This window comes from Durio zibethinus, chromosome 16 (assembly GCF_047325235.1).
Source record: "Durio zibethinus cultivar Kanyao isolate XHJ-2024 chromosome 16, ASM4732523v1, whole genome shotgun sequence".
NCBI classification, from domain to species: Eukaryota; Viridiplantae; Streptophyta; class Magnoliopsida; order Malvales; family Malvaceae; genus Durio; species Durio zibethinus.
Window position 1 is genome coordinate 1,041,088 of NC_143177.1, and position 13,837 is coordinate 1,054,924.

Consider the following 13,837-nt stretch of genomic DNA (forward strand, 5'->3'; position numbering starts at 1 on the left):
TCTGACTGAGTTTTAGGTAAATATTTTTTTTGTTGTTGATACACAATTCAAAAAGCCCATTCCATTACTTTTTTTTTTTTTTTGAGATATTTAAATATTCTGTAATTACTCTAAATTTCGATTAATCTAAAGTAAAATTAAATTAAATTTCATAAAAAAGATAAGCTCTTTCAAATTTATTTTTTTTATTTACAATACTTAAAATTCAGATTTTATTTTTAAAAAACTAAACTCTTTATCATTCAAATCAAATAAATTCATTTGCAAACATAAAAAGATTTTTTTTTTTTAATAATAAGGTGTTTTTGAGTTTTGTTCATATATTATCTCTTCGAATCAATTAAAATAAATTTATTTATATTAAAATTTATGAAAAATTATTTTTTTACAATCTTTCAACAAATTCAAACTGAGACAATAAAAAAAAAACACCTTCTTTTTATTACTTAAACCAATAAAAAAAAAGTCATCGTCCATTTACTACTAGATTAGACTATTTTTTCAATGGACAGGTTGAATTAATTTATATAACTATTTTTAAAATATAACATTTAATAAATTTAAAATTTAAATTATAATATTTTTAATTTTTTTCACTTTTTTTAAGTTGCTTTCTTTGTTATATAAAAATTATAAATTAATAATATAATTTTTTAATTTTTTTAATGACAGAAAAAAATAATTTGCAATAAACAAAAGTATCAAAAATGTCATAGTGGATAAGAATATTTCATGAGTGGTGTCTAAAGCTATGGTTCCTCAAAAAAAATTCAACATAAAATTCAGTAAACTAAAATAAGATATGGTAACATAAAAATTGATATAAACAAAATATATAAAAATAACATAATTTAAAATTTTTAAAAAAATTATAAATAGATTTAATAAAATTAAAAAATTATATTTTATATTTTATATCAATATAAATTATATGATATATAATTTTTATATAAAATATTATACAAATATAATATTTTACATAATACAATAATATAAATTATCAAATCTAACATACATCCCAAGAATAAAATTAAAAAAAAAAAAAAAGAAGGGATGAATAGTTTTTACTGTGGCATTTGATCCTTCAAATATTTTTGTCTGCCACTGATAATTTTTTGTCATGATTGCAGCACCAAAATACACATATTTTTTTATGAATTAAGGATTGCATTGTTAAAAATCAAATGCTAGGAAACAAGACCATGTTTTTTAAAATAGGATTTCTATCAGGCAATAGTTTTTTTTTTTTTTGTAATAAAATAAGATCTCATTTGATATTATAATTAAAGTTGACATTTTGTTATAATCTTTAAATTCAAGGACAAACGCAATATCAAATAAGACAGGATATATATCATTAGTCATGATATGCTAATAAAATATTAGATTTTTAATTTATAAATGGTAATATTAAAAGTTTTAAATTTAAATTTTTTAAAAAAAAATTTAATGAAAAAAAAAATTTTAATGTGGCATGAAAAATTACATTGTTTAGAAAAAATAATTTATATATATATATATTGCTTTTTAATTTTTAAGAGAGATCCAAAGTCCAAAACCCTTTGACAAAACACATGAATTCAACCTCGCCGACATTTGGCTGATAAAGATACGGTTACAAGAGCAATGCACAAATATTATAAAAGTGCCCACGTGTGGGCATGTGGCCAAATTTTGATCAAATTGCGTGAATTTAATTTAATTTTATATTAAAAAAACTCAAAAAATTGATAAAAATTAAAAAAAAATAAAAATACGATGATAACATAATTTAAGATTTTAATAAAAATTATATATTAATTTAATAAAATAAAATTTATATTTAATATTTTCATATCACATAAATTATAAGCATATAACTTTTTATAAAATATAATATAAATATATAAATTATCAATATTTTTTTATAATATAAATACACGATTTATTATGTCTTCTTTATATACTGATGACATGAAAGCGATATTAGCTATTGGTTTCTAGAGAAAAAGGACATCTCAGCCGTTGATTTTGTGAGGTTAAAAGTATTGTAAATTTGTACAATAGATTTTATTTTACGACTTTCAATTCCATCTAACTTGTTGTGCAAAGGAATTTAAATGAGCCCTAAAAGTACTCCTTTGAAGATAAAGCTTTGACTCTATTGTGTTCATTAATAAGGTCAAATTTTATTTTATTTTTATTAAGGAGAGATTGAGATGATATTAAAAAAATTAAAAATTTTAAATTAATTTGAGTTAATAAAAAATTTAACATTTTATTTTATGACTTAGTCAATTTAAGTTGATTTGAGTGAATATTTTAGTAGGTTAAAGGTTTTCAATTTGAATTTACATAAATTATTATATGTAATTCGAGTTAAATATTCGTTATAAAATTGACAAAAATTCAAATAAAATAACTTAATTTTTTAAAAATAAAATTTTAACAAAAAATCTTTAATACTTCCAATTCGTCGATATTATTTCATTTTAGTATTATTTAAGTAAATGCATGAAAATTATTATTAATTTATTTATTAAACATTAAGTTTTTTTTTTTGTGCAAAATAATGAAGGAACCACTTAGACTTTTAGGACGCTAAGTCCCTAATTGGGTTTTATTATACTTTCATTACGGTGTAATTAAGTTTATTATATTTTTAGTTGAATTTAAATATCAAATTTAATAAAATTAAATTAGTATCAATTTTTTATTAATTTTTTTTAATCGCAGTTATAATAATTTTATTATTATTTTTAATCTCATCATAATTAATCTCACTATTTATCAAAATATAATCTAAGTTTTGTTACTCTAATAGATCTTTTTGAATTAAAATAACCAAATTTATTCAAAAATTATTTAACATATAGCGAATAAACACTAAAGAGATATGTGTTATGATTTTAATCTCACTTATATAATTAAAAAATATTATTATTAGTTCATTTAATTATTATATAAATATATATGATAATTAAATAATTTAATTTAATCCCACCAATAAACCAAGGAAATTCAAACAACTATAAATAACCAAAATCAAGACTTTGCCTTGAGTAAATTTTTATAAAATTAAAAGGGAATGATTGCTCCAAAAGTTTTTATTTCAAGATTTTTATAAAAAACCTTTTATATTTTTGTTTCATTTGAACGAGTGATGAATCTATAATTAAACAAAATAATAATGAAGAAAAAATCTTTTTCATCTATTCAAATTAAATATTAATATACAAAGAAAAAACTTCACAATTGTACATTTCTTTCCTCAAATATCATCTTAATAGTTTCTTAAGGACATTTATTAATATTTTTCCTATATTTTATTTTAATTGGATCTTAGTTTTGACAAATAGATTGTCATGGTTATGTCCTAAATTTGAAAATTGTGCCAAAAAGATTTTGTTGTTTGCTGTCATGGGATGGAATCAAAGTAAACGACAATTGTTTTCCAATTAAGTAATGTCTTGTTATAAAGAAGTCGATAATTTTATTTTGGAGAATATATATGAGTAGAAATTTACTTATATTAATGTAATTTTTATTTTTTTGAATTATTTAATCAAAATTATTAAATTTTAAAATATTATTTTTGAGTTATTCATCATCTTCAAATTTCGTAACAAGCTAATTAATTTATATGATAAAAATCATTTAAGTTTTTATTTTTTTACTAAACTAATAAATATATTATAATATAGAATAATTAAAAATATATGATTTATATTCGACATTAGATTTCAATCGTTCTTTTCACTCTAATTCAACCACTAGATTACCTTTCCGAATAAGTTGTTAACATAAATTTATTTTTTTAATGATGTTCATAAACGATTCTTTTATAATATAGTTAAAAATATTTTAAAATTTTATTTACATAAAATTTCAAATTATTTTTAAGATGTACTTTGAATTTGATATATATTAAAATTTTATTTTCAAAGTATTTCTCACAAATATTAAACTTAATTAAAAAATAAAAAAAGATTATTGATAAAAATAATATATTTTAAAAATAAAAACAATACAAAATAAAAATTTAAATGGATTTTTTATCTAAAAATTATCATTTTAAATATTTAAAATTATCAAAAATTAAATTTTAATCATTTAAATTATAATCCAACGCCGTTAATATGTCGGCAAAAATTATCATTTTTTATTTTAAAAAGCTAAAGAAAAGAAAAAAATTATTGGGAAAAAGCAGTACAAAGAAATCCCTTCCTTTTTTTTGACTATTTTAACCTTATCCCGACAGGGAAATTCCCTTGAAATGAGGACATATTTGTCATTTGAAACACCTTCATTAATATAATCAGTTGATTAAAATAATTTTAATTTTTTTCAGGAAATTCTATTTCCCTCTATTTGGCGCGTATATAAACCGACCCATGAAGGAAAAAGAGAGAGAAAGATCAAACAAACGGCAAATAACTTTGAGAAACTGACCAAGCCAAACAAACCAAACCCAAAGAAACAACGGACAGAACAGTGTGTGTGTTTTGGTTGAGTGTAAGAAAAAAGGGAAAGAGAGACAGAGTTTCAGGTTTTTTTGTTGGTTGCGGTTGCTTATTTGTTCTTCTTTCTGTCTCTTGAAAAGAAGACAAACACACCCGTTTGATCGGATTGCAATTTGGGTTATTTGGGTTGTTGTCCGTACGTTAAATGGAGCGGGACCCAGAGTCCGATCCACAACCGGAATGGACAGCTCCGGGACCCGAAACGGGGCTCGAAGGTAAAGAATACGCTTTAACTTTTTTTTTTTTTGGATTTTTTTTGGGTGTAATGTGGGATGTGATACGAGGTTTTTGTTTGAAATGTAGAGCCGGTTTGGCTGTTGGGATTAGGGGGTGGGTCGGAATCATACCCGGAGCGACCCGACGAAGCTGATTGTATTTACTATTTGAGGACTGGGTTTTGCGGCTACGGCTCTAGGTGTCGGTTCAATCATCCACGTGACCGTGCTGCAGTAAACAATAGATAATTTGATTGAATTATTGTTTTTTTTATCTGACTTGATGTTTTCTTTAAGGTTTTGATTTTTCTTTTGTTTGATCATGGTCTTTGGAGTGATGGGGTTTGAATTTTGGGGTAAATATGGAAAGTTTTCTGTTACTGCATTAAGATCTAGTGTAACTGGTAATGGAGATTTTGGTAGAACTTTGATGTTCATTTGTTTTGATTGATGAAAGAAATGTGATGATGATGATGATTGCCTTAGGTTATGGGTGCTGGAAGAGATGGTGTAGGGGAGTATCCAGAGAGAGTGGGCCAGCCAGTTTGTCAGGTACTTTTTGATTATATTGTTTCTTAAACGTTTGACAAATTTGAGGTGTGTACGCCGAAAGATTACGATTTAAAAAATGTGCGTTGCCTAAATTCTTGGAGGTAAAGGTAACTTTATGTCTCTTCATTTTATGTTTGAAGGATAGAGTTAGGTCTTGTATTTTTGGTGAATAGATTCGGTTTGGTTTGACAGTTTAGGAAAATGGTAAGTTGCTTTTAACGTTGATTATGGCTTTCCTTTTTATTGATTTGCAGTATTATATGAGGATGGGGAGATGCAAATTTGGTGCTTCCTGTAAGTACCATCATCCGAAGCAGGGGGGTGGTTCTGTTAGCCCTATGTCACTAAATTATTATGGATACCCACTACGCCCGGTTTGTATCACTTGACATTGACACTTAATCTTTTAGAAACGTAGTGTTAAGATCACGTAGTAATTTAGCAATACTGTAAAACAGGGTGAAAAGGAGTGTTCTTACTATGCGAAGACAGGGCAGTGTAAATTTGGTGTAACATGTAAATTCCATCACCCTGCACCATCTCCAGCTCCCCAAGTTGCACCTGTGCCTACACCAGTTCCTGCTCCACCATTATATTCTGCAGTGCAATCACCATCTGGCCCTTCCTCTCAACAATATGGACTTGTAATGGCAAGGCCTCCTCTGATGCCAGGCCCATATGTGCAAGGCCTCTATGGTCCTTTGCTGCTTTCCCCAGGTGTTCCAAGTTGGAATCCCTATCCAGTAGGTGAATTAAAACTTTATTCAGTTCCCTCAACGTTTAGTACACTTTATTAATTTTTATTTTTGAGGTTGTTAATGCACCTGGTGCAGGCACCTGTCAGTCCTGGTACTCAACCCACTGTTGGATCAAGCTCAATTTTTAGGGTAACACCATTATCTCCTTCAGCACCTGCATATACTGGATCTTATCAATCTGTACCTTCTGTTGGGCCTTCAAGTAGTATTCAGAAGGAGCAGTTATTTCCAGAGAGACCTGGCCAACCAGAATGTCAGTATTATATGAAGACAGGTGATTGTAAATATGGATCCTCCTGTAGATTTCATCATCCACCAGAAGTGATTGCACCAAAAGCAGATGTCATCCTCAGCCCTCTTCGTTTTCCTCTTCGTCCCGTAAGCATTTCATAAAATGTCCTATAAATGTGATGCTTTATACAAGATTGAATTTAAAATTTTGATCATGTTTAATACATTCTACTGGTCAGCTTGAATCAGAGTTTTCTTTGCTCAATTGCTTTTGAAACAATTGATTATGTTTCTGTGTTTATTTGGCATCTATTTGGGTTCCTTTTGTGTGTTCCAACTTGCAAATAGACATAATAAAACGTGCAAGAGTTTTCTTTTTCCGTAGAGATATTGCAGCTCTGTAGGACAGGTGACTATGTATGCCTGTGGAAAGCAGACATACAGTTTTGAACAAGTATGTAAGTTCTGCCACAACTAAGATCTTTGACCACCCGGATAACTAGAAGCTTCTAATTAATCCAAAATCCTTTAAAGGATTACATATGAGGTTATACAAAAACTAGAATCTCTTAGTTATATGTGTGGCATATGGAGCATTTAACCTGTTATTTGATTCAAAAGTTGATATGCATCTTGTGAAACTTTCACTTCTAGCGCAAACTTCTGTGTTTGGTTCAACCCCATAACTATTGATTTGAAGTATCCTTGACTTGGATTCAATAGATTGTTAACATGTCACTTGTGAAATTAAAGAACATCCTTCTGGTGTGCAATTCTCTTGTTGTTTTATGGATGTATGTGCCAGCCTTCATTGTTTGCATATTAATACTTTTACATGATGAATGAGTATATTATGTGACTTTCATGAATCATCGTGCTGATTTTGGGAAGATAAAAGATTGTTCTGTTTTACTGTTTTTGCATCTTAGAGTTTCTTGGGTTACTACTTTTCTTCTTGATTTCATAGGCGTGTTTTAATTTAGAAGAAAGTATGTAATATCTTTATCATCCATGGTGTGATCTTTCTTACATTTATTAATTTACCATTAAGGATATACTAACATTGCTGGGGTTGATTTGTGATTCATGTTTTCTAGGATTTTTATATTATGCCATCTTTGTAAACTTCAAAGTTAACCTAGATTGGGGTTTTAGATAATTTATAGATGTTGATTGAGTAGTTCTTTTGTGAAAGAGTAGCTATAATTGTTCTGTCAACTGCACAAGTTGGGGGGCTGTTATAAAGTTCCTTATGATGTTTGATGCGTTGATTTCCAAATTCAACACAGATCTCCAGGTCTTTTGGGATGAGGAATGATTGTAAGCAATACTTTTTGACCAAGTCAATTTAAGGGCTTGATGATGTGTTTTTGGATGATGGATGGATATTGATAAATTGTACATGACAACACCTAAGTTATATGTTTTAAGTTTTTTGAGCATTTTCTACCTTGGAATTTAGAATGCGCAAAAATTGAGTTAGTCAGGATGGTCATAAATGTGGCATAGGTGACTTTAGTCAGCCCAAGATACTGAAAACAGTCTTCTCCTTATTTTTGGCCATCCCTTCCAAGCTAGCTTGGTTGCAGGGTTTCTGATGGAAAGCTTAATTTTTGGTTATAATGACTGGCCGAAGAAGAACCCTAGGATTTGGAGAAAATTTTTAATCTGCATGAGCTAAGGCCTTCTTTACCATCTTTAATTGCACTCTCCAAAATGAGTGAGGTTGTTCATGATTGGAACTGTAATTCATACATTTGTAAACTCTGCTTGCTGAAAACCACAAAAGTTCAAGGAAGGAAGCTTGTTATAATCGAGTAGTTTTATTTATTTATTCATGTTCCTTATCCTCATATATTTCTATTGCTTGCGGTTGGCTGTGCTGGTCTAGGTGCATTAGCTTTCTTTCTGGATGTCATTATGCTGACTTTTTTAACAACCAGCTACTTAATATTCAGACTTGCTATCAAATGGTTACATGAATGTCTGATTATGTTTTATTCTATGGTTTCTTTTTAGTACATTAGCCGTGCAACATATATTTGTGATAGGACATAACGGTGTTATGTGCACGCTCTTTTATTTCCTCTACAAACAATTTGCAAGAGCATTGATAAAGTTGAATTAGCAAAGTAAGTTAAAGTATGGTTAAACTTTGGTTTTGTAATTTGTAGAAAGTATTATTGAACAAACAATGCTCTCCCTGGGGTCTTCTAATTGAAATACAGTTGTCAATGCTACTGATGGTTATTGTAAGCTTCATGCTTGCCTGCAACTCATAGCAGGAACTCTCCACTGAGAGAATGAACTTCTCGTGGATCTGTAATTTTTTTATCCTGCATTTGTTTGTTCTGTTGTCAATCTTTTCCTTTGCCTTAACATTTTATTTTCAAACTTGTTATATTAGCTCCAACATGAGTTCTTGTTGCTCTTGCTAGCTGTTAAAACAGTGGGCCTTATGGTTTTTTTTATTAATCATGTAAAAATTAACTTGAGTTTTTCCTCGTAAATTGTTCATATATTTATTTGTGTTTTTCTTAATGGCATCAGGGTGCACCACCTTGCACTCATTATTCACAACATGGAGTGTGCAAGTTCGGAGCTGCTTGCAGATTTGATCATTCTATGGGAACATTAGGTTATGGTCCATCTGTGTCTTCTCTTACTGATATGCCTTTTGTACCCTTTCCTGTTGGATCTACATATGGTACTCTAGCTCCAACATCCTTATCTTCAGAGTTAGGACCAGAACTTCTTTCAGGGTCTAGCAAGGACCCTGCGCCAGCCATATCGTCATCATCAGTGAGTGCATCAAGTGAATCAGTTGGTTCAGTTTTTTCTAAAGTTGCACCCGTTCCTCATTCAAGCACACAACAGTCTAGTCGGAGTTCTGCCCCTTCTACTGGCAGTGGCAGCAGCAGTGAGGCGCACACCTCAAGCTAAGAGAAAAAGAAGCAAATCCCTTTTTTTGATCAAGTTCATGAACCAAAGCATTATTTTTTGTGCAAGTCTTCAAAAATAGGAGGCTTCATTTCTTTGTTATCATGGTTCCATGGTTCAGGTCTAGCACACAGCAGATCTGATCATCTGTGTTCATATAATCTTCATGGGGCCATCTCTTCCATCTTGAATAAGCCCACGGCCAAACCGTAAAAGGTTTAGCAAACCGAATACACCTTGCATTTGAATAACTACTGAAGAACCTGTAGTTACATTAGGGAGAACCGTGTCAACCCGTCCAATTTTTGGAGTCTGTTGCATTGTTTATGGTCTGATCTTTTCCAAAACGAAAAGTTATGACCTGCAGCATTCTTCCCTTTACATCAACTGTGTGTTCACGTCCCTCATATTTTTATTTTCAATTTGGGGACAAGTTTCCAATTCAACCTAGAAAGGAACTTGAAGGTGTTCTTATTCCCCCACTTTTTATCAGGTTTGTTGTGAAGAACAGAAGTAATTTAAGAAAAACTCCAAGGAGGCATCAAAATATGATTATATATGGGATTAGATACATAATTATGGTGTGAGAATGGAAATGCTTATATGAGAATTTACGTTTTTTACTTGAATTCCAGCTCCTCAGATTTTACCTTTTTTATTGTTTGGCAAAGCTTCTTTTAAATGTGCCTGATTTAGACGAGATCATTTGGATTTGAATATTGCTTGTGCAAGTGATTATCAGCATTTCCGAATATGTGACATGCATTTTTAGCTGTGATGTTCAGTAGGAAGTGGATGGTCTCCTATTTTTAGATTAATAGGGAATCATCTCTCCTTCATTTTCTTCAACCTAGCAAGTCTTTCCTCTCACTCCACCATTTTAAACCCCTGTTCTCAAACAAATTTCCTCTGATATGGCCAAGTTTTGTGCTGCCATTATTTTCCCCTTTGGTTCTGATAATAATGCTACTTTTCTGCACCATGTTAGCCATTTTTTAATTTGAAAATAGGGAATTCAAACCGTCCTTTTTGAGATTAGTTTATTCATCATCGTTGAGTCAAATGCACGGATCAAAACTGGGTCAAAGACTGTGGGCGAACCTTGTTAGTCACTTTCACAGCCCTTTAGGCTCTAAATTCTTTGCGCAATAAGAAAAAGGGGAAAAGAAAAGAAAAGGATTTTATTTAACTTTTCTCTTCAGAGGAAGCAGCGGCGAGTGCATGCCTAGGCTGATAATATAACAAAAACTAATTGCAAGTACTACACCTATGGTCAGTTGTGCTGAAAGTTGAAAACAAACAAACAGGTCCACTTTCCCATTAAGATATATTTTCCAGCAATTAGCAAAAGTAATCCTTTGTAAATGTTCAAAGACGAGGTGTTATGTTGTTTTAGTACTGTCTAGGGTATACTTTTGACAGTAATATTTAATTGTCAATCTTCTATCTTAAACACATTTTAAGCTGTTTGGTATTATAATATAACTGTGCCTACAAATGCATTTAAAAAGAGATCAATATTTGCTTGCTGTGATCAAGTTTTTTATCATGAGCTCATCAATCTACTATATTATTCGGATTTGGAAGTGAGTGTAGAATTCAAATGTGTTTAACACGAGTATGTTTATTTTTTAAAAAAATTATATATATATACATATATATTTTAAGGGGCCAGATCTCTATTCCCATGTTTTTCGAATATATGTTGGACATATGACATTTGTGGTTCTAAAATAGGTGCTTGGTATTTCTCTCCCTCGCTCCCATAATGTTGGGAGTGTGGATTCATGGATTTTATAAAAAAAATATACACTCAAAAAGTTTGAGTTTTGAACTTTATAATGATAAAGTAAGAAAGCATGGAAATGCAAAAAAAATCTGAAAGGTGATATTCAATCATTAATCATAATGTAAAAAGGTAACAGCTGTAAAGATTAATGGTGAATGAAACCATCTTGAAGACCTAGGTGTTTCCATGCATTTTGTGTAAGGGCTAGGGTTGTTGAGAAAATTTGTAGAGCAAGTAGCCGCAAAGGTACAGACAATCATGCAGTCCATATTCATTGATTTCTACTCAAAGTGGAGCTTCATCATGTTCTGATTGAAAAACTTGCTTAAGCTGCTTTTCAAATATAACTTTCATTCAATTTGGCTCTTAATTTCTACCTCAAATGAGCAAAAAGTTTAATTACAGTGAATAAGAGAAAAACTGAAAACGACACTATATAATAACAAATTGCATGCGGGTGGGAAAGAGCACAATACACTTCCCTGATGATCATAGACGATAGACTCTGATAAAACTGATCAGAAGAGTGAATACACAAAGTCGACTGTATCACCAAAAGGAGGCACTGAAGGAGAGCAAGTAACTGAAGTAGTGGCTTGTGGAATCATGCTGTAGCAGCTAGGATTGTCATTGTAGGGATAAGAAGCTCCCATGCACCCATCCTCAACCATCAATGGAGGGTTGATTATAGCTGAGAGTTCATTGGAGTTCATTTCCCATGATTGCTGGTCACTCCAAAACCCGACTGAGTACTTCATAAAAACCGGGGAATTCAATGTTATTAGACTTTGGGCAAGTTTGTTGTATCTGGAGGAAGAACATAATTATCAGAATGTGATTGGTTTTCATGGGAGTTTTGGTTCATGGAGCAGAAGTTTGAAACATGTGAGCTGGTTGGAGTGGAAGGAGGCTTCAAGTAATTATCAGGAACAATGCAGGGCAAGTAACCTGAGTTACTATCACAGAAAAAGAAACTATTATATATCATCAACTGATAATGATGGGTCATTATTATTAGGTTGGATGGGAGTTTTACTGTGGGAAATGTCAGGCTGAGGTTCACTGTTATGAATATTGGTTGCTTGCTTTGGTAAAAAGGCATGGACATCAAAGGGAGACAGAAGAGAATGGAAAGTAGTAGTGTTGTCAGAGTACATGAAGTTTGTTCTTGCTTGGGTTCCTTTCGTGGAAAGTGCAGCTCTATCATAAGCAAGAGCAGCTTCCTGAGCTGTATCAAAGTTGCCAAGCCAGTACCTTGTTGTTTGGTCCTTGATTTCAGCAGCATATCTACCCCAAGGCCGCCGCCTCACTCCATGAAGCCTCCTGGGCTGATCGGCCTGCTTTCTTCTTCCTGATCTCCTGTTACAAGACTGAGATATTGGGGATGTGTTCCTTTCCAGCAGAGCAAAACCTGCTTGAATTTGAACAGGTTCATATCCAAAAGATTTATCCAAGGTTTTGATGTGGACATCTCTATAAATATAGCAGTGGAGTTTCTTTAAAGGAAAATGCTGCTGCTCAAGGAAAGGCATAGGAGAGGCTGGAAATGTAGAGATCTATAGGAGAAAGGGGAGATAGTTTTTTGGAATCTTAAGTGTGATGAAATAAGTCAAGTAGAGAAGTCTTTTTAAAGAGAGTGATTTGAACTCATTCGTGATATCGTTTTATAATTAAACCGTTATATATTTAATTAAAATGATACTTTTCATATAATAAAAATTATTCTCACCACGCATCATATGCGTTATGTCTTTCTTTCAAATTTATTAATTATTGTCTAAAATCTTCTTAAATTAAACTGATATTTGTTAAAAACACATAAACTTTACCTTTAAGGTATTTTAGTTATAATAAGGATTATCATTTCTAATGATGCAAATAATAAATCAAATCCATTTAAGCTATTAGATTTCGTTTGGATTTATATTTGATACATTATTAATATATAAATTTTAAATACATTCAGTGAATTAGATAATATCACTTTATTAATAAAATGAATTGGATGTTGAAATTTCATTCATTAATAAGTAAATTTCTACAAATGCTTTGCCATTAACCAAATTGAAAAATGGACCAAATAAAATTGTACTATTTTCATTTCTTTTAAGAATGACAATGGATGTAGATTAATGGAATTAGAATCTATGACCCTTCACTCTTCCACTAAAGATTTGCAAGAAACAAATGTAAATTTGGGATTTGTTTCCTATCTATATATAATAATTCGTGTATATGTATCATATAAAATATTAATAATTTATGAATTTGTATCGTATTTTATATGAAAATTACGTATCACAATTCATGTCGACACAAAAATATAAAATATATTTTTTTGTTTTATTAAATTTATTTATAATTTTTTTTAAAATTTTTTATTCGTAATATTTTTATATCATGTCACCTTATTATGTTTAAAATTATCATATTTATTCTTCTTTTAGTAGTGCAATGGCAATTTAGAATATGAGATCATAATATTTGATCACATGTAAACCAATATACATAGAAGAAGAAAAGATTGGTTTCTCTCTTTTCGGACAAGAAAATCCACGTCTTATCCTTACAATTGAAACTAATTATTAGTTTTTCTTTCCTTTTTTTTTTTTCCTTGATTTTGAGATTTTGCAAATGAGTGGTAAAATCTAAATTGCATGTATGTTTATGTTTATGTGGTTGGTCCAAGAGAAAACATTGTTTTTGCTCGTATTCTGGTTAGACAAAATGCCACATGCAAAAAAAAAAAAAAAAAAAAAACCAAGAAAATGGATTTTTTTTCTTATATTTTCCATGAAAATGAAAGTTCTTATTACGCCTTACTTTGCATGAAAAGTTACTTATGGATGT

The 13,837-nt window shown here is 30.3% G+C and overlaps 2 protein-coding genes across 3 annotated transcripts; one reads left to right on the top strand and one right to left on the bottom strand.

Annotated features, from left to right (window-relative positions):
- The first annotated feature begins 4,389 nt into the window (after positions 1 to 4,389).
- On the top strand, positions 4,390 to 9,827 carry LOC111292763 (zinc finger CCCH domain-containing protein 32-like). Of its 2 annotated transcripts, XM_022885323.2 has the most exons (7): positions 4,390 to 4,717; positions 4,806 to 4,951; positions 5,204 to 5,269; positions 5,524 to 5,643; positions 5,728 to 6,012; positions 6,103 to 6,405; positions 8,809 to 9,827. In XM_022885323.2, exons 1-7 carry the CDS (start codon positions 4,648 to 4,650, stop codon positions 9,199 to 9,201), a joined length of 1,383 nt encoding a protein of 460 aa, XP_022741058.2. In that variant the 5' UTR covers positions 4,390 to 4,647; the 3' UTR covers positions 9,202 to 9,827. The 2 variants fall into 2 exon arrangements, with proteins under 2 accessions (XP_022741058.2, XP_022741076.2); XM_022885341.2 differs by lacking the exon at positions 4,806 to 4,951 and having other exon boundaries at positions 4,579 to 4,717.
- A 1,678-nt stretch (positions 9,828 to 11,505) lies between these two features.
- On the bottom strand, positions 11,506 to 12,519 carry LOC111298292 (ethylene-responsive transcription factor ERF086-like). Its single transcript, XM_089745701.1, has 2 exons — positions 12,143 to 12,519; positions 11,506 to 11,794 (listed from the first exon to the last, which is right to left on the bottom strand). Exons 1-2 carry the CDS (start codon positions 12,517 to 12,519, stop codon positions 11,506 to 11,508), a joined length of 666 nt encoding a protein of 221 aa, XP_089601827.1.
- Between the last annotated feature and the right edge of the window lie 1,318 nt (positions 12,520 to 13,837).